Consider the following 27,812-nt stretch of genomic DNA (forward strand, 5'->3'; position numbering starts at 1 on the left):
CCGATTTTCTAGGCCAGAGAAAGACTTGCGCTTCCAAGCATATCACTGGTCTCATCGCAAGTCTATTGCAGTTGTGCCAAGTTTTAGCTTATTTTTCATTTGCAACCTCACCGTGTCTGTAAGAGTGTATGTTTGGTCACCGAGGTCGTACTCCCAGGCCGAGCACTTCATTCGGCTGTCGTTGAAGAATGTGAGTGAGCCGTCTGGGGCTTCTTCGTAGGCGTACATCTCGCACTGGCTTTGTTTCTGCAATCCTTTTCCTGGAAGACATAAACCCCCATTTCGATTAAGGCGTCCCTCAGTGAGAGAGCACAACACCGACCCACCTTACCGAATCGCCCACAATTATTTCGTTCAACATAAGCAGGCCGTAAGGCTGCGTGTACTCTGACTTAACTCGGCAAGGTTTACGTACGCAAGAAAATTCCACTGATGATTACGATACTTCCTAATCGGAAATCTGAGCGCAGCTGGTTGTGTGCATAATTTTAACTTTTTTAGCGCGCACAAAAGACAAGGACAAGCAAGAGACATTGTGATTATTGAGACAAAAGACAAGGACAACCAAGAGACATTGTGATTATTGAAATTGTGATATATTGAGTCAAATAATTTGGAGGAGCGCACATGTCACCAGCCTCATATCACGTATGAAAGCACGACGCACCCAGTCTTTAAGGATGCCTACACAAGACAACAAATTACTCAGAATCACGCGCTGACACTAGTCCCATCGTGTGAGTTTGCCGATTTCCTCATCTTGCGCACGCATCCTTAAAGGCTCAGTGCGTCGTTCGTTCGTACTATGTACCAACAAGTCCAGCACCAGACTCTTCCTATGATGCACGACATAATTCGACAGGTCTTGCCGACAAACTCGTACGCATGTATATATGGTGGGTAGAATGTTGCTCAGTGAATTAACGCCCCACTGGATCCTGCGACTACTGAAACGCATTGATTTTAATAAATGAGAACACAGCGCAACAGACAAGGACTGCCGAAGAACACGCACACAGCGCTGCCTTTAAACATTTATTAGCAAAGCGAACACTCGACATATATCGTAGGAAGGCATGCGTAAAGAGGGCGCCGCTATCAACCACGTCGATGCCTGCAACACAAGAAATCGCTTGTCACGTGCTGATTCTGCTCGAGGACAGTACAAAATTGAAAATTGATTGAGATACGCAATCTCTGTTTGCAACAGCGCAACTAATGAGGAGCTTACACAGAAGCTATCAAACTTTCTGATGTGATAAGCTTCAGTAATCTGTCGCGTCATGTGCGAGCGGTGCTCGGCTAATACCTCGCAACGCTCAAAAAGGGGCACGGAGCCGCAGTCAGTCACGGCAGCGAATTCCGAGGCGGCCTTGAACCGCATCGTGCACATTATTGCGCTGCACTCTTAAACGATCGTTCAAACACCTCCGTTTGCCCTATGCATTTCTTCCCACGCGACAACGAAATAAGACATACAACGGCGGTAGCACAGGGCACAAAACGCGTTCTGTGTTTCACGGATAGGGCATCGCATTCGATTCGCAGTTGTAGCATTCACAAGCTTACATAGCTTTGGTAGCTTTTCCGAAGCGGAAAAAAAAAACAACAACAGCAAAGCCAGTGCGTTGCTCAATTTTCTTGTGCCTGTGTGATACCTTGGACCAGTAAGGGGGCTCCGCAAAACGTTTCTTAGGGACTGGCGCATTTCGCGGCTGAAATTGCGCACCATGCTTGAATTTCTTCGGAAGCTTTTCTGCTCACTTACGCAGAACTTTAGGTTCCAAATTTTCTCAATTCGTGTTGTTGACTTCTTGATAGCTAATTGTAAGGATGGCGACTTTCGGCTCAATTTGCTACAAATTCATTACGTATTTAAGACAGCTCAACAGCTATCACAGTGCGCATGCTTCCTCCTTTGTACTAGCCTGTCGACCTACCTTAATGTCATAACTACTACGTTAAAACTCATTCTTCATCCGGATGCTCTGATGGTATAGAGTAGCAGAGCATGAAAAGACTGCGCCTATTGGCGTGCTGTACTGTTCAGTTATAACGCTTACGAACGAGCCAAAGTTAGCAATATTTCCATGTGATGGAGCCTTTTTGCATCACATAAAGCTCTGGTGCCAGACAAATTCCGGCAGATCCCACGCACTCTGGGAATCGAGTTCGCGAGAGGGAGCCAGCGAGTACACTTTTCTTTCTTTCTTTCTTTCTTTCTTTCTTTCTTTCTTTCTTTCTTTCCTCCTTTCTTTCTTTCTTTCTTTCTTTCTTTCTTTCTTTCTTTTTTTTTTTTGCTTTGAGCTAAGCTTTACGAGGTGGGTCGACCCCTTTGTGTAAATTGAAAATTGAGTGGTTGTGGGCATTACGAGGGCTTATGAGGCACATCGAGCTCACTGGCTTCTAAAGGGTCGCTCATGATCCGATGTAAGATCGCTACCCACGCTAAAGTATACATCAGTATTATCAAAACAAAGTGCACGCTGTTGTGTGCTGAGGTGCCCATCATACGTAGCGATCGTTGGCATATTTCTCTGGGGTCGAGCGACGCCGGACTATTGCATTCAGAGTCATAGTAGTACATACGTAATGCTTGTCAGGTTGATATCAAAGTGGTTAGCCAACAGGGCCATAACTAAGGGGGGGTTGAGGGGGTTCTGACACCCCCCGAAATTTTTTCATGCTTTCACTTTTAGGGTGACACTAAAATACTTGCACGCCTTCACAGCGACCCCCAGTTGCCAAAGTTAACCGTTGTACACGCAAACACCCCCCGAAAAAAATTCCTGGGTATGGCCCTGTTAGCCAACATAGCAGCCACAATTGACGTTGCCGTGACCTGACTACTGTAGAGGAGCTTTCTCCGCTGCACTTTCAAGCATTGGTGTGCCTCTGCGTCAGGATACCAGTCTGCCACTCAGAATGCCTGGGTTCGCTTCCTGTTGCTACCGTCCGTATTTTGCGCAGTTACATTATGGATCATTACCAACTCGCCCAACTTACCAGTCTTATGGAACCGTAATTTTTATTGTTTGCGTCTACCGACATTTTCTGTGACACGGGCTCCTTAATGCTTTCCTGTTAACATTTCCAAATATTTTGCTCGCCGTTTATGAGTTCATGGATTCGTGTGGAGCATGCCCGCCTTCCACGGACCGTGGTATGCGGATAGTGCCACACGTAACTGAGGGAAAGGGCTTCATGACGTACGCGACAAGCATATCATGTTATTCATTTCGTGACCTGTCGATCGCGGTCGTCATACACTCATGTCCTCCTATGCTAATGTTGTTTCTACCATGTTAAGGAGAGGACCATTAGAGCGCCCAGACGTAGGCGGCTAGATAGATAGATAGCTAGAAACGCTGAAAGTGCCTTGTGTAAAAAAAAAAAAATGCTTCGCATTTAAAAGCAAAGCCGTCTTCAGTACTCACGTTCCTCCCAGGGCACTCCATTTTCGAGCCACCGCTCGGTGGACCAGTTTGCCAGTTGCGAAGGTTTCGCGCACCAGTGCTTCAGCTGTGGCGCGGTGAACGTTGGCGCCATGGCGTGGTAGGCTGCAGGAAATCCCCGCAAGAAGCAGAAGGCCAACACCGGGTAGTGCCATGGTCCGAGTTTCTTGAATATGTCGTCGGTGCCAACCATCTGTTCATCACCGAGTCAAATACTTGACGCAACAAATAGCGAACATTCCATTGGATGGGACGGTTATTGATCGAATAGGGACGGGAGAAAACGAAACTGCGGCGCAATGACAAAACATTCTAATTTTTCCATGGGCTACGACTTGAGAGTTATGCAGATCATGGATAGTTGGTCAACTTTCCACGCGAATACATAATTATACGTCCTCACGATTCAAGGGAGCATATAATGTATGAACATGCCACCGTAATCTAAATCGATCTACCAAGAACTCCTCGTTTTGTGTTACACGAAACCAAATATTGTGAGCACTTACTTGCCCTGCTGTTACCACTCGGAATCATTTTGATTATCGAATTAGCTATCCACTCTTCTACATCCTACTCAGTCCATCGAGTACGAAGGCCAATCAAGACCCATTTTTGTAAACGAGCACCTAAACGCAAAAACACCTGCCACGGTGGTCTAGTGGATATGGTGCTCGAGTGCTGACCCGCATGTCGCGGGATCGAATGCCGGCCGCGGCGGCCGCATTTTCGATGGAGGCGAAAATGCTTGAGGCCCGTGTACTTAGATTTTAGGTGCACGTTAAAGAACACCAGATGGTCAAAATTTCCGGAGCCTTCCACTACGGCGTCTCTCATAATCAAATCGTGGTTTTGGGACGTTAAACCCCAACAATTATTATTATTAACACGCAAAAACAAGCAGCTGCTTGGCACTGCCATTTCTCGTAAAAAAGTTGTTGGCTGGAAGTATGTCTGGAGCAGCAATGGCAGAGTGCTTGCAGGTCGAGGAGATTCGACACCTGTTCTGCACATCGTATTGCTGGCAGATGCTGATCGCATTATTGCCTCAAGTTCGACAGCAGGGCCTGAGACTGAGCAGTTGTACGCATGCGTGGCTGCTTGTGGCCAACGTTTCCGAATTTTCGCTCTGTAATGCCTACACTCGGGTCCGTTGACTACGTGAATCCTGAGCAGATTAAAGGTTACATCGGTTCTCAGTTCCTATCTTGCGGTCCCGTTAAGGGCTTTCATATCAATTCTCGTTCAATGTGCAACAAATATGATGAGTTTACTGTACTGGTAAATCGCTTCGGCTTATGTTTTGATGTGATAATGATATCTGAGACATGGTATGCAGACGACAATGTGTTCACATTACCAGTCTATCAGACGTATTTTGTTAACCGTCCAAGTGGACGTAGAGGTGGTGGTGTCTCGGTGCTTGTTCGTTCGTATCTCGAATGTCACTTGATTCCCGAGTTTTCTTTTATGTCTGATAATTGCGAAGTGCTCTCTCTTCGTTCCAACTGAACCATATTTTTTGTTGTCTATCGCCCTCCAAATGGTGTTGCATTGGAGTTTATAAATTGCTTAGCTGGTCTTTTTCAGTATGTCAATGAAAATAATTACACTATTTTTTGTGGTGGTGACTTCAACATTGATATGTTGGGTGATGGTGCACTGCGATTTGACTTTTATGTCACGGTGTCTTCTAATGCATGTGCACATGTGATTACTTTGCCAACTCGCGTTACACAGCAGTCGGCGACACTTCTTGATACATTTATAACGAATGTCGAATTGTCAATTACAAAATCTGGTGTTGTTTGCTATCACCTCAGCGATCATATGGGAATATGTTTGTGTGCGCTGGGGCAAAACCAGTAAGCGTCCATTACAGTGTGCTCGATACGATCAGTCAATAACTGATAACAGCCTTGAATCATTTCGTGCTGCTATACGGAATGCGTCATGGCATGACTGCGCAGTAAAAGCAGATACAACGTATGAAACATTTATTAATAATTTTTTTTGTCCCTGGATGAACAAAGAAATCTTGGAAGTCATAAGAAGCAAGGATTACTGGCACGACAAATGGAAACGGCGCAAGCATAATGAGTTTTATTTACGCCAGTATAAAACAATGCGTAATAAATCAGTAGCCTTGATGAGGATGAGTAAAAAAGAATATTATGCACGACAAATAGAGCAGGCGAATGGTAATTCGAAAAAACTTTGGCAAATTGTAAATGACGTTGCCGGTAACCCTCCCGCGTCTAAGGTGCTTCCGGATGTCATCGACTCCAATACGGTTGAATCGTTTAACACTTACTTCGCCTCCATTGGTCCAACACTAGCTAAAAAATTCAAGGAACCTAGCCTTGAACATGGTCTCTCAGATTCCAATCCGAATTCTTTTGTCATGTATGACATCGACCTTGAGGAAATCAGATCTATTGTGTCAGGAATGCCAATGAATAAATCGGCATGCCTAGATGGGATAACTGTAAGGCTTCTCAAAGAAAATTTAGACGTCCTCGGACCGGTTTTGTGTCGCCTATTTAACCATTCTGTGACAGCAGCCATCTACCCATCTTGTTTAAAAATCGCAAAAGTTATTCCGATACATAAAAGCGGCGATCACTCTCAACCGTCAAACTACAGGCCAATCTCCGTTTTGAGCATAATTAACAATATCTTCAAAAAAATTCTTGCCAATCGTTTCTATAAATTCATGGCAAAATATAACATGCTCTCCCATCAGCAACACGGATTTAGACCAAATTATTCTACCTCTACCGCCGTTATGACCCTTAGTCAAGTTAAAAACACAGCATTGAATGAAACTAAATTAGTAACAGTTATCTATCTGGACCTCAAAAAAGCCTTTGACACCGTAGACCACAGAATACTGCTAAGTAAATTACCACATTGTGGTTTCCGTGGGACCATATTCCAACTTTCAGATTACCTGAAAGTTCGTCAACAAGCTGTATTAATTAATGATTTCATGTCTTCTATGAGCCACTTGAGTACTGGTGTTCCCCAGGGCTCGGTGCTCTGGCCATTGCTCTTTTCCTTGTATATTAATGACCTTCCGCAGATATTACAGCCTTCTAACATACTGATGTATGCTGACGATACTTGTGTCATAGTAACAGGTAAAAATCTAAGTGATCTTGAATCGAAGTCCAATGTCGTATTGGAAAAGGTTGCTCATTGGTTATCGAATAATAAACCGATAAGACTAAATGCATCACATCAGTCTAGGTTGAAATTCATTAATGCTAATGATATGCACATAAAAATTAACGATTCTGTGATTGAGCAAGTGACCACAATTGAATATCTTGGTGTCACTATAGATAACTTACATTGGCAGATGCACATTCAGAATGTGTGTTCCAAATTAGCCTCAGGGTGTCATGCACTTACTGAGGCTCGTCAACATTTTAATGCCACTACTCTTCGAATACTTTATTATGCTTTCATTCATTGTCACATCTCATATTGCATTGAGTCTTGGGGCGGCACGTACACAACTTACCTGGACCCGGCTAGACGACTTCAAAAACGGGCTGTAAGAATCATTGCTCATGATGTGAAAGTAAAATACCTGATGAAATGATTTGCAACGGAACTGAAACGGGCGGTCCTTCGCTTGCTAATTCCTTCAATAACTCTTTCCTTGCGCATTCCCAGTCCATTGGTAGTATAGACGCATTGAAATTTATTTTACCGAGTGGCCATGGCAGCGTTTTTCTTTCTCCTGTTGATAGCCAAGAAGTTACCACCATATTTCGTAGCCTAAAGAACAGCACTTCGTTGGATGGAGACGACTTACAGATATTGCCTGTTAACATTCTATCGACCTCATTGCAGCCGCACTGACCCATATTTTTAACCTTTGCCTTACGACGTCCACTTTCCTGTTCAAGTGCACGTCGCTAAGGTCGCCCCGGTCTTCAAGAAAGGTGATAAGAATAACGTTGCTAACTATAGGCCGATATCACTACTTCCTGTTTTTTCCAAGGGCTTAGAAAAAGCCATTTTAATACGTCTATCCAGTTTCATTGAGCAACATAACGTTATGACGCCATTCCAACACGGTTTCAGAAAAAATAGGTGGACTGAAACTGCGTTGCTGGCACAGAAAGAATTCATTCTTCGAAACTTTGAAGAAAGACGCCTAGTATTAGCCCTTTTTATTGACTTTAAGAAGGCCTTCGACAGTTTACATCATGAAATACTTCTTGCCAAACTTGAAAGCTATGGGATTCAAGGACGTGCCGCTGAACTCATGAACTCTTATTTGTCACATCGACGTCAATACGTTAATGTTAATGGGAACTCATCAGAAACGCTAGGTATTACCTCAGGTGTGCCGCAGGGAAGTATACTGGGGCCTTTCCTGTTTAAGTTATATATTAACGACATCGTCAATATTCATGATAACTCATTGTATGTTATATGTGCGGATGACACCAGTGTATTTTTCAGCGGTAAAAATCCCGACGAACTGACAAGTAAAGCTAACGAAATGCTTGCCACACTAAAAGGCTGGTCGAAACTAAATGCAATAGAAATTAATGCAGCTAAAACGAAAGCGATAATTTTCCGCCCTAAGGGTAAAGCTGCATCATTTTGCGAATCATTGACTTAAAGCTCCAAAAACATAGAAATCGTATCAGCATTTAATACCCTTGGTGTTTGGTTTACGGAAAAGTTGCTGTGGGATGTGCATGTCAACCACGTGTGTTTAGCAGTCTCGCGTTTTGTTGGTCTCTTATACCGCAATAACTGCGTTCTTCCAAGTAATATCAAATTGTTGCTTTTCAAATCTGCGTTTATGTCTGAAGTGAATTATTGCCAACTTGTGTGATACACTGGCAGGCACACAGCATTGAAGAAACTCTACGTCCTACAAAAGAAAGCTTTACGCATCATTTATAACTTAGCCAGAGATCATCCTTATGCACAGCTCTTCCAAGCTGCCGATATCCTAACGGTTTTTAATGCTTATAACTTACGCCTTGTTCTTAGATATAAATATGAAATAAAGAACGATATTCTAATGCTTGCAGATTTGGCAGAGTTAGCCGAATACTCTTCTTCGTATCCCTTACGGCTCGTGAGAAAGTACGAAACAAGAACACCGTGCACCAATTACGGGGCCCAGATGCTAAGAATAACTTTTCCCTCTGTTTTAAATCTTTTAACGCAAAATGATTTTGATATTTCTTGTTGCAGGCCTGCCCTTCATGCTTTTTTCGTGAGCTCATATCTAAAATATCAGTTTTGAGCTTATCTTTGATGTTTTATTTATTTTTTTTTTCCCGCTGAATGGCGTGTACCTGGTCGGTTCTTATTGGTGACTACGTGCAAGAATAATGTATGCTTCTCTGTTTGTTTATACTTATGTACGCCAGTTTTTTGTATACCGTCACTGCATGCTGAAGTGTAATCGGCTGGGAAGCCGAGTCAAACTCACAAGAGCTTTTACTTCCCATGCCCTCTACTTCCTGAAGCAGTAAATAAAAAAAATGATTGATTCAATATGCCTTTGTTTGGCTGCTTAGAAAAGTCATCCGGATGCTGTCTAGCTTTCGGTTACGGATTTTCAGCCAGTACAGGTGTTGCATATATAATTACTGGAGGATGCTTCCCAATGCGTACGAGTTCTTGCCAATGAAAATTTACAAACAAACAAACAAAAAACTTTATTTATTCTGGGTGACTTAAAGGGACACTAAAGGCAAATATTAAGTCAACGTTGACTGTTGAAATAGCGGTCCAGAAACCTCGTAGTGCTACTTTTGTGCCAAGGAAATGCTTATATTGAAATAAAATCACGTTTTAGTGGTCCGCATCGCGTTAGCGCACTTCAAATCACCCGCCTGAAAGCGGTCTTTCTCACGTCACTGTTGCCGTGCCCAACGTTGCCCGCCTTTAGTGCGCGGTGGCGTGCACTGGCGGCGTGCGCCATTCGGGCATACGGCAACATCACATCCGCGCGGCATTTTGTCGAACTTTCTGTCATAGCGACTTTCACGAGCGCGCGAAACACACGCGGCAGTACGCGTTACCGAAACTCCCACTGAGACGCGACCGCGCGAGCGAAGCAGGGCGCCGGGCGAAGCGCAGTTCGGCGAAAACGGAACCTATGAACCCGCGCGCCGTTCCCCATGGCAACGTCGAAGAGGTTCTTTTTTCCATGGATCAAACAGAAACGAACAAGCAGCATTTTACTGCGTCTCTTGATGCACGGAAGGTTCTTTTTTTATTGCAGCTAGTTTGATTACGAGTGATTAATTGTATAGTCGGACTCTCTCACGTCATCGGTATCATTTCTGAAATGTCCCGCTCGTGTCGCTCATCGTGTGATACATTTAGCTTAATTTCTCGGTAAGTAGGGCACTGCTGTTATTCATACTGCCGTTTTAGACGTTGTCATACATTGAGCTTTCACTCTGACATAAATTGTTATTTGCCTTTAGTGTCCCTTTAACTCTAAGTTCGTCTCTCGCACGTTATTGGCTATTGGAGTTGCGGATTGTCGCAGTCAATAGAAATGAAGTGGCAACTATGGGGCAAGAATATGTTTACCGTTAGTTCTAGTGGTATGAAGCTACAAAAAAAAATGGGGGACGCTTAAGCTTTGATTTAAGAGTTGAACGCGATGGCGATATCCTGCCCCTAGTGCGCACTTCGAACAATACGAGTGTTTAACAGAATGCGCGCACTAAGGTGTGTGCCTTATGTAATGAGTAGCATGCTTTAAACCAGGAGCAATTATGCGCGAGAACCTGTTTCGAAGCTGCGATGCACCCACTACGTGGCCTTAAGGGAATACGCGCAGTAATGTGTGTGCCTTTTGTAACGGGTGGCTGTCTTTAAACCACCAAGTCGTTATGATATTGACATGGTGTGGCGCCCGATGGCAATGTACGCTTGTACCACGCAATATTACTGCGATATTACATCTCGTACTGTGACACCTGTATACAGGACGCGTATTTTTTGGAAGCATGACAGTTACTTTCAGTGGACCTCCAAGCAGAGGCGTGGCTGTGTGGTAGAACACCTGCTTGCCACGCAGACGGCCTGGGTTCGATTCTCACTCGGACCCAACATTTTTCGCTCACAAACAACGGCGCCGACACCGACGCCGACGGCGGAATTTCTGCGATACGAACTCTTTACCGCTATCGCGTTAAAAAGAAAGAAGTGTGAAGTAGGCCTTCTTGTGATATCATAATGTAGTGCAAAAAAAAATAAAAGCAAGAGGTACCACATTGGCAAATCGACTTACTTCCGCTCCGCTAATTGTAACCAGTGTCACGTGTTACGCTGATGATGCACGAAATACAAAACATTTATTTTGATCAAGCACAAAACCAATAATAATAATAATAATAATAATAATAATAATAATAATAATATTAACAATTCTAGGGGCTTAACGTCCCAAAACCACGATTTGAATATGAGAGACGCCGTAGTGGAGGGCTCCGGAAATGTTGACGAATTGGGGTTCTTTAACGTGCACCTAAATTTAAGTACACGGGCCTTAGGCCTTTTCGCCTCCATCGAAAATGCGGCCGCCACAGCCGGGATTTGATGCCGCGACCGGCGGCTCAGCAGCCGAGCACCATAACCACAAACCCAAACCAAGTGGACACAAATCAAATAAGCACTTTTCGAGCATTTAAGCTAATTTTAAGTCATTCTTAACCCTTTTTTGTTCGCCTATATTTTTGACACGCTGACATAAAAACCGGCCGTGGTATATAGGTATAAACTACAAAAGAGTGGTATAAAGCAAATATATCAAAATCAAGCCAGTACTCTACTGAAAAAAACTAGGACACATATGCCCCGCTGCCTGATCAGAGTGCTCTTAAAAAGTGGTACAACACTGTCCCACTAACTCATGAAGACACCATTTTGCGATCTCATCACCGGCTATTTGGGATGAAGCGGCAAACAAGTGACGAAGAGGAGCACTTCACAAGTCATGCGGCGGAACATTGTGCACCTCATTTCCAGCAGCAGAACAGCTCTGCAGCGTCGCGTCTTATAAGCCTATATAGGGCTGAGGTCTGTTCCTGGCTCGAGAATAAATAAGTTATTATCCCAAGTCGAGTTCATAGCATTATTAAACTATCGTTCTCGTTATTATGCATTAAAACCTACTATAACACAAAATAACTACTCTGCTATTCTCGTTCTCGGGCAGTTTACAGCCCCGACCGCCAGGGGCATGCCCCGCGCAGGCCGTGCAATGGCCGCAGCCGCCGCGTTTGTACGTATATTTTATGTTAAGGGCTGGTTATAGCTGTAAAACAGTATTACTTAAGAAACATTGCCTGAAATAACAAATATCTGTTGTGTTACTTAAGTGCCCATCGCTATTACAATCATTTCCAAAGTGCACTTCCCTTTCTCGTGTAGCAGAGCGCTGCCAAAGTGTCTTTCTGGAGGCGTGAGTGCACTCGCTCAAAATGACACTAAACTTCACAGTGTGACTGGGGTTTTATTTGAGGGCGCTGCTTTTTATTTGCGGATGGGAGCGTAGTCACGTGTTATTTTTAATATTTCGCGGGCGTTGTTTATCAGCCGGAAAAAATGAGCACGCCATTAGCACGTTGTTGAAAATAGCACAGTTAGATGTCGTTTGACCATGCCTGCATATCCCTCATTGACACTTTGATAATTACGTGAGCACTTGTCGAGTTATCAACGCAATTATCACAAATTAATTGAACATCATTAAAGAAAAAATAGTGGTGGCTACTCCAGTCTACTGGGAACAATATGTAGTGTGTGTATATATATATATATATATATATATATATATATATATATACAGAGAGAGAGAGAGAGACAGAGAGAGAGATGTACACATTCCACCGCCCCCCCCCCCCCCCCCCCCCACGCGAAAATAATTGCTGGCTGCACCACTGGCGTGAGCACCCTTAATGCGCAAAACGTCGCTCAATGTGCGCTGGTCTCGCCTTTGACTTCATCCCTGTAAGTAATAGGAGTCGACAACTTTATTCGCTTGAAGAACTGCTCACCCGCCCACCAGTTGAGCATATTTTCGTCTCCTCTAAGACAGAATCAATTCGAGATGTTCGGTTCGGATTCTGCACATGTTTTACGATTTCTTCTTCATAAGTACGAACAATAACTACTGCTATACACCGTAAATTGCACAAGACACACATGGTAATATCGGCGCTCGAGTATAAAAGCAGATTTTTCAGCGATGTTTACACAAACACGCGGGTTGCCTAATCGTGAAGGGTAAAAAAAGCGGTCATCTTTTTATGGGTTTTTATGGGTTTTTATGGGTTTTTATGGGTTTGAAGCCTCGCGGATTTGGCCGCTGTTTTTCGATAAGAGCTATTGGGCAAAAGGCTGTATCATCCTAACGAACACAGTGTTGAGCAGCTTATCTAGTAAGGGCTATCATAATTGCGGCGTGAAATATATCATAACGGTACTGACCATTGTTTGTAGTAAAATTCTTTTGTCTGCAATTTGTAAACATGCATGTAATTGCAGCCGCAAAAAAAAAACGCAAGAAAATAAGCACCTTGCAAAGCTTGTTTCCTGAATGCTTCTAAAAACTCTTCATTTCGCACTTTATCTCTCCCATCGGACACTCCCACCTGCCATTGGCTTATGGATTGTTCTAAAATATTATCCTAATAACTTCACAGGCACATTTAGAATGAAATATTGAGGTCGTAACTCACGGACACAGGATATTTTCCAAAGCAGTCTTGCGAGGAATAGGAATAAACATTCGAGTATTAGATGACGGGCGTATAGCTTGACCGTAAACGGCAATTTCCAACAGCTCTGTGCTTCTGCACACCAGCTCGGATAAGAGAAAGGTTTGTGGCTTCTTGCTTGCGTCCAACAGCCAGCCACACGGCACTGAGTAGAAACACCACTTGGTGAAGATCCTGGAAGATAACACCTCTGCATTGCGCACTCTTTTCCAATCGATATCTCTCGTGTTTGAGACTGCGCTATCTTGTAGTTTTTTGTTTTTACTTTGCAGTGCTCCTTGAGACATCCATCATTTGGGAGCACGCAGTTTGGCCGATAAAGTAAGGTGCACTTCAAAGGTTATCTTGTGTTTCCGTTGCTCGGTGCGTAATGGGTTGGTTTCACGGTGTATAACACCGTCGCTATGAACGGCAGAAATGTTCAGATATTATACGGAACAAACAAAGAGAATAGGACTGACACTTCGTTCTTTTACTCGTAAAGTACACTAGCGGATACTTGACCGCTCGTCCCTTGTCGGTCGCATTTTTTTCTACTTTTCGAAAGCATTTTGAATGTAAGCCATAAATTTTTACTTTCTAAAACAATCAAGCTAAACCTCGCACGTAACCTGCCATAATAGATTGAGTCTTCCCAGTTAATCATTCCCAGTTCGTGACAGCTAACAATCGTAACTGACCTTTTAGTACTCAAGAGTCTGACGGAATCCGGTCTGGTCGTGGGCAAACATAGTGAAATAAAACTAAACGCCGACCAAGGTAAGACACAAAAAAAAAAGACGTTTCATCTCCCGCACGGATACTCTGTTCACAATAATGGCAAACGGCAGAGTGCGCTCGCACATGTACGGAGGGCGGGGGGAGACATATGATATTTCTGTTGAGTGTGCGCGCAGCAGGTTGGACGGTCAAAGATTCTAAGTGCAATGGCGGGAACGGCGATAGACAAAAAGAGGGAAAGGCAGGTAGGTCAACCAGAATTATAGCATCCGGTTTGCTACCCTACACTATGGGAAGGAGAAGGATGGAAAGAAGAGCGGACAGAAGTCCAGGCAAAACAAACAAACAAACAAAGTTAGGAGCGGAGCGGGAGTGCTACAGCCTGCCCAATAGGCCACTACCACCCAAAAAGTTCAAGGATGCCTTAAAGGAGTACTGGCACAAAGATTCGAAGCTGAGGTAACTTGAGGGATAGATTCGTGTGCACACACACGCATCATCTGCAAAATATCAACATAGCAAGGGTGGATTTTTGGCCTTGTTGGTGCGACATATTCCTATTGTTAAGCGCGGAACTGAAACGACGGGGACGGGACAGGGAGTAACCCACACACAAACGCTTGTGTGTGTGTGTGTTACTCCATGTCCCGTCCCCGTCGTTCTAGTTGCGTGCTTAACAATATGAACAATATGAAAATATAAAGGGTTAATATAGCCAAGAACACATTTGAAATCAATTTTAAAGTGCGTGTTGCGCGGTTGCACGCGAAACGCCCCACGGCAGGCCATTGACACCAACTTGGTTTTAATATAAACAACCAACAAGCACCTGTACCACGGTTTGTGTTGGCTGCCATAATCCTTGCGAGCGCTCTATCCTAGCAGACCCTTTCAACAGAAAGAGGGGGCACCTCCTCTATGGACTAGCACGGCAGTACAAAATCAGACGTCCTTGCATGGACAGTTTATTTTTGGGGGGTAACGCATATGTACAACATCCCGGAGCGGATTATAGCAGCACCCAGAAGACGTTCGCTGAAAAGAGTTGTGAACGCTTTGATGATATGAACGCGGCTTTGTGTGCTCACGTAACCAGCTATGTTTAGGTTAAAACCATTCTGAGTCTCGCCTCACTATAACCGAAACTGCTACTGGGCGCTACATAACCGTCTGCAAACGGTCGCGCGCTTGAGTAAACGAAGTTTCCAGCCGTTGTCAGAGGGTTGTTAGCTAGTTATTGCACCAGAAAAAACAAGATGTAAGTTTTTTGTGTCAGTACACCTTAATATATTTCCGGTGCGACAATAGTTCAGTTCGAAACTCTTGTACTGGCTATTTCGACAGGGGCCAGTCATCACGGCGGGCTAACACAGCATTTTTGAATGCGAACGATGCAGGCGTTATCCCAATTAATTTCGTGGCCATTGGACACCACATACTCCGCCAGAGCACCAAAAGCAATTTTCTTGTTCATCATTACGTGACTAAAACATTCACGGACGCTTGTTTAGAACATGCGCGTTTAACCGGTATGTACGTACATATTCGCAGTCCGTGCAAGGAATTCTGTAGACTACTCCTGGAAAGTCTTCTCTGTCCGACTTATCTTTGACATTTGTTAGACTGCCCCTGAGCTTCCGTGTCGGGATGTCTCACACTTTGACGTCATAGCAGCGCAGGACCCGGGCGAATGCTTCTCTGAAGCCTCAGACACAAGGCACCAATGCATGCTTTCTTGTGTTAGTTCAGATGGGCGCAACAGTTGCGGCTGCATCGAGTTCGAGAATGAAGTCGAGTACCCGCAAATATATAGCTTCCGCCGGACGCAATGTCCACATCTTTCTGGTGTGCTTGTTCCTTGGAGCAAGTCCGCTGGGCGCGTTGCAGAAGTGTCTTCACAACTGAGTGGTTATGGCAGGAAGGATGCACATATTTAATACTTCGGAAACGCACGGTACGTGTGTCCTTTCTGCAAACATAGAACTTCAGGCGGTTACCCTCCCGCTTCACAAGGACGCTAAGGAAGAAATGACGCCATTTGATTCCTCTTGCACAGTTAACTGTATTGCGTCCTCAATAAAATTGAGCAGTTCCATGAATCGCGGTAGGGAATCCCGACGATGCAAGAAAAAAAAGCAGTCATACAGATATCAAAGAAAAATTTTTGGTGGAGCAACAAATGAAGTCTGAGCACGGTTGTCGACAGATTCCAGTGTGTAAGCTTCGCGACAGTGACGGATACAGATGAACCCATTGCAGTGTCATGCACCTGCTTCTAGTATTTGTTCTCACTCCTGCTCGCATGTTCTCCGGAGCCTCGACTAGTGATCGGCGGCGTTTCAGTACGCGCTGAAGAAGTGTTGCAGGGCCCCTTTATAAAGGTCACGTAATCGGGGTGGAAAAGGGAGCGGGGTCTGATGTCAGGAGGAGAGGGAAACAGGGTCACGTGATGAAGCTTAAGTAAGGCGGGCAATTCGAACAGTGGAATGAGAGGGGAGCTGTTGCGCAGGAAATGGCGGAAGGTAGACTGGGGGCAACAGAAAAAGGCTTAACAGAAAGAGATGAGAGTCTAGGGAAACCCACGCCGACCAGAGCCGTGGCGTGGACCTAAAGACCTGGCTTTCCATTAAATAAAGAAAAGAGCAAATGAATTACAAGCAACTGGGCAAAACGGATGAACAGACTTGAAGGGACCGAATGAAAGGGGCAGCAGCTTCGCTCTCCGAAGGTTGTCACGGCGTGCAACTGGCGAGGCCATTTAAGTATGAAATGCTTTTAGCTCCCGCTATCGGCGACCTTTTTTTTTAATTAAATGTGTATAAGGAGTGGTTGGCGCGTTTACATGGCTCCGGCTACTCCTCTTCCCTTACTTATTAATTTGCATCACGAGCTTATAAATAAAAGTAGAGTATTGTAAAACTCACTCACGGCAATGACCTTTTAAAAGGAATGTTCTCACGTCATGCATAATGTCCACATGTCGACAACAATGTTCACACACAAGAAACGTTCGCACTTTGCCGAAGAGTTCATCTCACAGTCCTTTGTATAATGCGATCACACAACAGTCACTGGGTCCTTGCCCGCACTTTCAACACAGCTGTCTTGAATCACAAGAGGCAACGCGAAACATGTGACCAGAAGTATCTCAACATGAAGGATAATTACAAATGTGAATCAGTATTTTTTTATATTTCCGACTCGTCTAAAAACTGTACTAGGGCGAGTGCAGCAATGTTTTGAAAGGTTTCTGTTGGCCATGGACCCAAATCTTTTGCTAATGATAACGGCCGTCTATCCAATCTGTTAATTTTTTCTAAGAAGTTTTTACGGGGAACAGCATAATTTTTGCAGTGTAGAAGGACGTGTCCTATGTATTCTTTTGCTTCTTCACATGTACATGTCAAGTGACCTTGAGCCAAAAGGAAGAGCTGTTATCCGGGCCTTAAACGAGGAAATCCGGCCGTACAAAACCAGACATCCGGGCGACCAGCCAATACTTCAAGTAGTCTTTGGATGCCAATCCTTTGTACAGGACCGCATGACATATGTAAGTTAGGCCCAAACAAACTAAAAATATATAGCTTACGAGCTCTTCTGAGTATTTGTTCACACTATTACTAAAGCTGGAAACTCTTGTACACTGAAGTTTTAGTTGTCACATCCAATACGGACGTTCCAAGGGCAGCCTAGAGCATCGTACTAGTCATGCAGAACTATCGGTAAATTGACTATCGATAGCATCAACAGTTTTCTTGGAATTATCGATAGTGTAAACAAACTATCGATAGTGCAATTGGTAGTACCATCGGTAATATCACTAGCGATATTACTGCCATGCGTGTTTATTGCTTTGTTTTGATGCATTCGGGCTTCACCAACAAAGCAGCGTTTGACCGCGCCGTAATGTTTAAAAAGCTTCACGATTGTTTGAGATCATTCTGTTAAAGGGGTCATGAAGCACCCCTTGGGCTTGTTGAAAAAACACATCCTGCGGAAAGCTGACACGACTATGAACTGCTCTGCCAAATATTACAGTCGTGCGCGCCGCGTAAAGGCCACAAGCGGAGCGCGAAGTTGCCGTTTCCTCAGGCGCCCTCTTTTCAAACAGAGGCCGGTTCTCACTCTCGTCGGTGGGCGGGGCGTCTGCACGTTGACGTCGCGGATCTGCCAGTTTACATCGCAAGAGATATAGCATGCTTACTGGCCGATAGCCGGATAAGATGCGCTTCTTGCCACGGGATGCCGCCACTTGCCCGCGCCGCACTCCTCAGTCTGCTAACTTTACACGGTAGCCGCACTCGCGCATGCGAATCACAGCGGGAGAGCGATCGCGTTTCATGACGCGCGCTGACGTAACTTCTTTACCTCGTGCCATCGCTCCCTGTCTAGCTTCCAGTGCGCTCGTCGGCACGAGAAAAGAGAGAAAGCGCTGATAGCGTAACCACCGTAACTCCACTCATTCTTGACGGATTCGAGAAATTTTTGCGGCAATCGATTCGGGAGGCAGTAAACTCCTATACTGAGGTCATTAGATCATTACTTGGAAAAGTGGTTCATGACCCCTTTAAGATAACGCACCGGACACGAATAGTAAAGTTCATTCAAGAGCTTACGTGAGCACCAGTGATAACACTGAAAGGTTCGATGACTAATGTATAAAAGACGACGCGTTCCACCGATGGTCAGAGTACTTGACGGCCAACGACTGTTCTCGCCGCTTTCAGTGTGCAGAGTGTATCGCTAGTATTTTAAGTTTTCAATTTCTCGGCACAAGTTCGCCCAAATAAAGAGCTGAGTATTCCCCAGTCTTGTTGCAGCATTCGTCACCGTCACAACCACGCGACAATACTATCGATAGTGGTGTGAGCAATGATGCTGTTGCTAGCCGGCCATATTGCCAAAATAGTTGGATAGCCTACAATTAGCTCCGCTTAATTTAGGAGCAATTTCGGCGAGAAAAATAAATTATTTCCGCAATGAAAACGGCGGAATATATCCATCATCAATTCATATCCAAAAGTCACTGATTTCAAAGTGTATTTATCGTATTTCGGTGCCATTGATTCAACCAAATTACACCAAACTTGGTATGTTATGTGTAATGGCCCCCTCAGAGGACAATGTACTTCATTTTTACCAATTAAGAACTACGTAGTCCCTAGTAGTCGCCGTCGTGACGTCGCGGCAAATGGTGCGGAAACTTGAAGTTGGCGTCGCCACCCACATTTTCTTTTTGCGCGTTTTCTCGCTTACTAAGCGCCTCCTCGCAGCAAGCGTGGTGTTTTTCGGATTGTGAAAGAGTACTTTACTAATATGAGAAAAATCGTTTTGCTCTTTAGTGTCGCTTTAATTGTTTTCAGTTTTCCTCTTTTCGGCGGACCGTGCATCCATGGAATGAGCTTGATGGATCTCTGCGCAGACTCGATGCTCAGCAATTTGAAAAAGGAGTTGCGTAATAATGTATTTTGTTAAATTGTATTTTTTCATTGTGTTGAACATTTGTGTCCACTCCTGCTATGTCTCAATAACTGAGACAGCAGTATTTGTAAATAAAATAACAATAAAAAAAGTCACAGTTTAGCCGCAAGGGCGAAGCAATGAATGCGATAGCAAGAAAAGCGGCCCGTGATGGACGCGCTGCAACTACCGTGCGTCCATCACTACCCGGCAGCTACTAGACAGTTTTAATTTGACGTGCGTAGGGACTTCTCATACGCAAACGTGAAAAGTACACGTACGTTACGTGCACGACATATGAAACGCTTTTAGCTACACGTATGCGACGCGCAGTGAAAGCTAAAGCCCCTCTATCTTTAAATATAGGGACCTTAGTGAAAGCTACCACGTAGCTCCATCTGCTGAGAATCATGAACATTGCGGTAGCTTGTTCGAGCGCCCGCGCGAGCAGACAGCGCAAGGGCAAGGTTCTCCTTGTGCAAGAAGAAGCGAGAGAGCTGGCCGACGCCTTTAAGTGCGCCCGTCTAAAGTTTACGCCCGTCGCGCTCCTAACGCCATCTCGCTGGTAATGAAGAAACGCTTATAAGCGCCTCCGTCTCGGAGGACTGCAAATGGTAAAGGGTGTGTATATAACGCTCGCCGTTAGCTACCTGAGGGATGAACGCTTTATGGAGTAGTGCTTAGCGCACCACGCTAGAGTAACCACGCTGCGAATTCAGAGGTCGCTGGTTCGATTCCGCGCTTCGGAAGCATTTTTCTGATTTATTTTTCTTTAGGATATTGATGTATATATACATACTTATACATATACGCAGCATGACGGCGGCGACGGCGACGGCAAAAATTAGCCGAGACTGTCCATATAATTGCTATCGCAATAAAATGCTAGCGTTGTCATTGCGGGAGTGCACCTGCACTGCCTGCAATGGCTCGGCAGATGAGCGAATGATGGTGCTCATCTGCACCGTCATTCTGCTTCATCTGCGGCCACCTTCACATATCCAGCATTAACAACAAAGTAACTCAGGTGGTATATTACACCCCCCCCCCCCCCCCAATCTAAGTCTCGCTCCTCCAAACTTCCAGCATATTGAATACTTATCCGGCCCAAGCTTTATGATGCATGGTTAGCTTGGGACCCATAACAATCTAACCGCTCAACAGCCCGAGAATCTACAGAGAATGGCTCAGGAAAGTAACAACTCATCCCTTATGCATTCACTTAAGACGACTCGAAGGCGAAGGCCATTTTCTTTTTGTTCTCAGTCGATGTATTCATGCTGCACCGCCACACTTCGAAAGCATTCTGCAGCTAACGTGATTTTGCACTGCCTCCCAGATCGGACCACGTTTGATCAAGCTATGATGTCATGTGATGGCGTCATTATGTGGCGTAACGTGGCGTGATGGCACAGTGATGTCATCATAACGGCACAAATTTTCGCGATCTGTGACGTCATCGCGTGATGTTGATTTTTTGCATCACTCGTCCCCGACGCAGCGGGACGCACGACGGTCAATTTTTGCGTTTGATGAGCAATCTAAGGCTTTCACCTCAATAAACGCCGACATCTCTTATCCCACTTCATTTTTCTCTTACTCACCATTTCGTAAAATGTTCACCACGCCTACGCATCACACTTTATTTATTTTTTTAATTAATTAATTAATTATTTATTTATTTATTTATTTATATGTAGTACCCTCCATGTAAAAATGCATTGAAGAGGGGAGGCGGGGGTATACACAGCAAAAAAAAATGCTTTAACATCGGTATTAACAGTAAAAGGGAAGCAATATGCAGAATAACTACAACCATCTAGTAATATATATTAGATATAATTGTTGGGGTTTAACGTCCGAAAACCATGATATGATTATGAGGGACGCCGTAGTGAAGGGATCTGGAAATTTTGATCATTTGGGGTTCTTTAATGTGCACCTAAATCTAAGTACATGGGCCTCAAACATTTTCGCTTCCATCCATCTGAAATGCAGCCGCAGCAGCCGGGATTCGACCCCGCGACCTTCGGGTAAACATCTAGTAAAGCAAATTAGCAAATATCTAGTGAAGGAAATAACAAATGTTAAGGAAACTAAATGACATTGAAGAAACAGACATGTATTGCTACAGTAGGCTTGACAGGACATTTTTAAATGCAGTTGGATCACTTATGTCAGTTATGAAGGCAGGTAAGTGATGCCAATCCCGTGATATTCTGGGAACAAATGATTGCGAGCCTGCAGTAGTTGAGAATTATGGTATGTTAACCTTATGGTGATGACCAAGTCGGCGTGAGCAAAATGGAACTGGGCGTACAAACAAAGACCGAAGAGCGGGGCGGTGGTAGTACATTTTGTGAGGAAGACAAATGCGTGATATTCTTCTACGCGTTTTTCGGGAAGGACGATTAAGAGCAGCTTTCATGTTCGTGACAATGGCATTGCGATTACAGTGATATCAAATAAAGCTAGCCGAGCGATTTCTCAGTGCCTCAATACCCTGTATTAATGTAGATTTATGTGGGTGCCAGACAGATAAGGCGCATTCTAGCGGGGACCAAACGTGAGTAGTGTAAAGCAACAGTTTTAGTGACAGGGGGGCAATACAGAAGGTTCTCTTCAAGTAACCTAAGTTTCTATAATTTAGTACACAGGTTAACACCAAGGTAGCGATAAGAAGTTGTGGTTTTCAAGGGTGTGTATACCGTCATAGCCGCCGAAAGTCTATAAAGCCCCATGCATCTCGCATTATAACTTATGTGAAATCTTCGTTCTACCAGCGAAGGACTCGATTCCCATTCCTGTTCAAGACGTGCCCCTCTCCTGTCATGCATCTTTCAACGTACTCAGCGAAGTCACCGCCAACAAGACATGCCCAATTGTCATGTGAAAATCAGAAGGCGACCAATAAATAAATAACCAAATAAAAATAAATAAATAAATAAATAAATAAATAAATAAATAAATAAATAAATAAATAAATAAATAAATAAAACAACCACCAGGAAGAAAGCAGTGTTAGGCAAGGTTATCTAAATGGGGTTGTCGTCTTTTAAGAGCTTTATCTGACACGGAGCCTTAGTGATTTCCTAAGCGAAGTTATGATGTCCGTGGACCTGCACGCATTTTTCTTCGCACTACTGACCTCCTGTAGCGTGTCAGAAATCTTATCTTTATGGTCTTTAGCGCCCAACAGCTGTTGGATTTTAATATGCCCGTGCTCACTGGCGACTCCTTGTATACACACAACATGTGCGACACATTCTTCTGCACTCATTGAAGCATCGGCCCTTTGACAGTAGCGGGCACTACAGTAAACTCGTTGCTTGTTTTGTTTACTCACTTTTTCTGTTTTCTGTCAAGTTTAAGTTATATCGAGGCTTCAATACAACCATGAAATCATTGCTGAAAAAAAACATAGAGGTGAAACTGGACTGGTGCAAAGCCAATGAGATGGAAGGTGTTTTGGAAATTGAATTTCCCTACTATCTAACATATGACAAACGGAAACGCTTAGTTTTCATACCATAATGACTACATCAGAAAATCCTTGTAACAGCAATTATATTAAACGAAGCGACAGTTTAACAAACTTTTGCACACACTCATATAAGCCCAAAAAATGCGTTTATTTGGTTGATTTCATAGTCTGTTCAGAGTACGTAGAGGGAAAAATAATGAAAATGCTTGAGCTTCGCCTTCAAGAGTAGAACGTGATAGCGTGATCGCGCGCCATTAGCGTAATCGTCTCACTTGCTTGCCAGACTTCACTTCTCAGTTGACATCTCAACGTTCCCGCGAGCAAAAGGAACGTCTGTGCGCGTAACATTGGCCGTTTTAAGTGAAGTTGCAAAGTACCCACTACGCCATAATTCATCATAATACTGGGAATCAGCGAAGTGCCCACTACGCCTCCGCAAGACAATGCGCCCAGCTGCCTTCTTGGTTGATGGTGCCGATAATAATGATTATTATGCCCATGTGCTTTATGATTTGTGGGCCTTCAAAACCAACCAGTCGTTGCGCAATTCACGTGTTTTGACGCGTGGCGATTCTACGCTTCTGCCAAGCAATAATATTACGTGCGTTAACGGGACTCCTGGCAGTACGCGAGGCTATATAGTTTTTTTTCAGAAGCAGTTTCATGCACTGGCGTGACTCTACGGTGGAACACCTGACTACCACGCAGAAGATCTCGGTTAGAATTGCACTCGAACCGAAGCTAATTTTTATTGTTTATTTATTTGGTTTTATCTCGATGTGTAGCTCGATGTGTATATCCGGCTGTGTATAACAGAGATGTGTATCCGTGTTCGTCTTCTGTGCTAGCGTTTACAGGTGTAATTCTCTTCAACAGATATCCATAGATGTCCTGGTTTGAAGACGCAGTAGTGTCCTTGCCTCTGTGGAATGCGCGTTTTTGCATCATGGAAAGCCTTCGAGGTTTCGTGTTTTCTTCTCAAAAGGAGAAAACACGAAAGCTGCAATTTTCGAGGAGAAGATGGTGGTACCCGTTTGGCTACATGGACTAAGCTGAGTGAAAATCAAAAAAGCAATATCTGTTTAGAAGGCAAAGAAACAGGTCACATTTAGCGCATCTAACGCGGGTTTTTCAGCTGCAACCTTAATTGCGCCACCTCATGAGGTACTGTAGGGGCCCATGGTCTGGAAAATGCCCATGCATGTAAAATAGGGCCTTATTAGGTGCTATTGAAATGACCTTGGCACGTATAGGGGCTGCAGTAGACTCGCGAATTTCTACATCCAGGCCTACTGCATTTTCGACTTCTTGCATTTGCTTCACGTGTGCACGAATCAGCGCTTCCACAGCTGTTCGTAAGCTCGAATTGCTCGAGAAGGTTCTTTGCTGCAACATCCATGAGCTTGCCGTCATTCCTGTATTCGATCGAGGAATTTGGCATCGCTAGGACCAGTAAGTGGACAAATGCCCTAATGATCAACCTCTTCGTACGACTCTTAGTCCTGTAATTGGACCTGTACCTGTCCGCCAGAACTTTTCAAGCGCCTTTTCTAGTCCATCGCGATCGTTCTTATTCACAACTTTACAATTAAGAGGAGTACTGACACGAATTTTAAATATTTGCGGGTTGTTGCTCTAAATAAAAGCACGGCTGTCGAGAACCCTAAAGAGTGTCGTAGTGCTTGAGCATGCATTGAATATATATTTGTAATACCGCTACCTTCAAACAGCAATTTTAGTTTTGGTATCAGGGGGGGGGGGGCTGTTCGCAGTGACATGTAAACACAAGTCTGATGTCTCGGGAAGACTGCAACTGGCGACATGCAACCAACGGCTGTCAGTTTGCTTCCAGTCGCACGTGGTTCACGTAAACGACGACGGTTGAATTGTCGTCCGGAGACCCTGACAGCGATGTTGGTCCGGCGTGTCGAGAACGGGGGGGATAGTTGTGTCTTAACCCCAGAAGGCGGCTTCCAAGAAGCCAGCCTCGAGGTCGAGGGTCGAAGCGCAGCGACGCTCGATTCGGATGTAGGAGGTAGAGCACTGCACGGGCCGATTTTTCGGGCCCGGGCCCGGCCCGGCCCGAAAACGCCATGCTCCGGCCCGCCCGAGCCCGGCCCGGTGTTCTTAAATGTGGCCCGTACCCGGCCCGGGCCCGAAAGGTATGGGCCCGGCCCGGCCCGGCCCGACCCGACCCGTTTCAGCTAGTTATGCCTTGAGCATAAAGGAGGCACTGTCTAACCTTCGGTTATTGTGAAGATACCTGCCACACACAAGATATTTTCTAGAGATTGTTTAGGGAACTTCTTTCAGTGTCACGACTTTCACTGGTACTGTGTATACTTTCGGTTAATTACGCCCGTAACACTCTTGCGAAATAATTGCAGGGCAATATAAAATATAATTGGAGTCATAGCTGGCTGTTTCATGTACGCACGCAGTGCTAACCACGCAATCTTATTTTTTTGCATTTCAAAGAACGACTACAAAATATACCTCCATAAACTGAAAAAAAAAACATGGCAGACATTTTTAGTTTAAGTTTTACATCAATTGCATACGAGCTAGGACTGTTGAGTAAAAGTAGCAAGTCTGCAAACTTCATCTATTGCACAATGCAATTAAAAAAAATCGTGCTCTAGCTGCTTCTGGTAGGAATACACCAGGCTGGGCAGCGTTACAAAAATTAAAGCTGTCGTGTTGACTCCTCGGCAGGCAACTGCACCCAACGTACACAACGTTTTCGTGTTCAAAACAAGAACGTTCTTGGTCCCACCCTTCTTCCCCGAGTCACCGCCACCGCAGTGCCACAGATCTGTCAAAGCGAGGCACACCCGTTAGAGAGCGAGCCACCGTCCTCGCTGTTCCCTGAAGATGGCTGTCTCGTTGTCTTCGTGTGACCGCCTTCGATCTTTGGAAATGTTACGCCTTAAAGCGAGACCGGACTAAGGACTTCCAAAACAACTGTCTATTAGAGCGCCGAAGTGAACCCGATCCCCGTCGACGTGACGTGTCGGGTGTCCGGAGCGTGATTATACAGATACGTATGAGACCCGGGCCTAATACGGGCCTGGCTCAGGCCCGACCCGAGCCCGAACATCACGGGCCCGAGCCCGGCCCGGGCCCGATCCAACAATCCCTTACCCGGCCCGGCCCGGCCCGCGGGCCGGGCCGGGCCCGGGCTTTCGGGCCGGCCCGGGCCTGTGCAGTGCTCTAGTAGGAGGCGCGGGGACAAAAGAACACTCCCCAGCTGCCCATAACCATTCGAACAAAAAGACGCGCCCTATTGACCATCGGTTTAACGACCAACGCAGCGGCCCGCAGCCCGCGGGGGGTCTGGGAAGCAGTGCGAAGGGAGCCAAGACTGGGACGTCAATAAATCTCGCATAGGATCCGTGAACGCCTGTCGACAGAGACGAGATGTCGCCGAGTACGGTGCACGTGGCCCAGTAAATCTCGCAAAGTGTCTGTTAAAAGCCTGTCAACGGATACGAGAGGTTTCCGAGGAGGGATGGCATGGCTCCGCTAGTTAACCGGCCGCACAGTGTATGAACACGAGCAGGGTAACTGAACGGCGCCACCATCGTGTATGTTTCTTTAGTGCACTTCTGAGAATGTCGTTTGCCGGACGTCTTCCACGTCTCTCCCTCAGGCAGGGGGCTCAAAAGGCTTCAGAGAGAGAGGGTGGAGGCCTCCGGCTGACCAAGTTACATTTCACCCAATAAGCGGTCTGAGTGATTTTGATTTGCCGTGGGGAAAACTGGGAGGAGCAATGATGGTGTTAAATCCTGGCTCCCGGCTCCTCACGGGGGTTCTTGTCGCAGGAGCAGTGCTATGCACTTGTCGGCTCTGCCGAATGATGTTGCGAAAGTTCCAATGTACATAGCTGCCATTTAACCTTGTATATATTACTGTATATAAATATCGAGTTGTTTTGCTTTAAGAAAAGGAGTCGTCTCCGTTCTTGAGAGGTAGCAGCAACTACGACGAGGCAAGGCAGCTACGGCCAACCTTCCACTCCCATCTGCAACTGACAGCGGCTACGCCGCTGAGAGAGCTCTGCTCTGGAATCAAGAGGCAGTGGGGAGAAGGTGTGGGAATTTACTAGCGATTTTTGCGATTGAGGCTGCATGCAGGACGCAGATTTCGCAAACCCAGTGAACTGTGTTGACTTGTCGTGATAATAGCTATTGCGGTGGGGCTGGCTTGCAGATGCTGGGCGACGAAAACATTTAAAAGTAAAGTAAAATATTTTATACGTGTTGTCTAGCTCCAGTGTGTCGAGGGCGTTGATAGTGCGCACATTCGAAACGAAAGATGTCCCTTGTGGGGTGCCTCAGAATCGTGTCATCACTCCTTTAATTCAGTATTTCGTAAATGAAGAAAATTTTGATCTCACCTGGTCGCCTGCGTGCGCTTTTTTTGCGTAACGCCGCCACACTTGTTTTTACTGAGAGCGCATGAATGGACCTACGACGTCATGTCGTCGTTATTTGCTTAATCGGAGCAAAGCGCACGTTTTTCAAGTGTGCCTGTATGGGTACCCAAGGACTGAGGAGGATAAATGCTCTTGTACAGACTAAGGGTTGACTTTCAATCGCTTTTTCTTTTGCTTTTGCCTTACTTTAATACTTTCTCGATTTAGGTCCTGAATAATTTCTTGCAATTCGTCGCCATCATTGCTGAAGAGCACTACGTCATCTGCAAATATTACGTTGCTGAGATATCCTCTGTTAATATTTTTACTCTTTGCTCCTGGTCCAGTCGTTTCAATACTTATTCTGTGCTTGAAGTGAATAGCACTGGAGAGCTTGTGCATCCTTGCATGACGCCTTTCTCGATCGCAATTTTCTTGCTGTTCTTGTCGATATGCAGGGTAGCTGCGGAGTCTGTAGATGTTAGCTAGGG

The 27,812-nt window shown here is 45.1% G+C and overlaps 1 protein-coding gene across 2 annotated transcripts in view; it reads right to left on the reverse strand.

Moving 5' to 3' along the window:
* LOC119390852 (organic cation transporter protein) overlaps positions 1 to 27,812 on the reverse strand; it is a 104,184-nt gene that overhangs the window by 73,230 nt on the left and 3,142 nt on the right. Inside the window, exons 1-3 of one of the 2 annotated variants that reach the window (XM_037658567.2) lie at positions 13,202 to 13,251; positions 3,438 to 3,648; positions 112 to 260 (exon numbers count right to left, since the gene is read on the reverse strand). In XM_037658567.2, the coding sequence (XP_037514495.1) occupies positions 112 to 260; positions 3,438 to 3,648 (360 nt within the window). In that variant the 5' untranslated portion in view covers positions 13,202 to 13,251. Of the gene's footprint in view, positions 1 to 111; positions 261 to 3,437; positions 3,649 to 13,201; positions 13,252 to 27,812 lie in introns of those variants that run through there. The other variant, XM_037658572.2, reaches the window with a different exon arrangement.

This window comes from Rhipicephalus sanguineus, chromosome 1, assembly GCF_013339695.2.
Source record: "Rhipicephalus sanguineus isolate Rsan-2018 chromosome 1, BIME_Rsan_1.4, whole genome shotgun sequence".
Taxonomy (NCBI): Eukaryota; Metazoa; Arthropoda; class Arachnida; order Ixodida; family Ixodidae; genus Rhipicephalus; species Rhipicephalus sanguineus.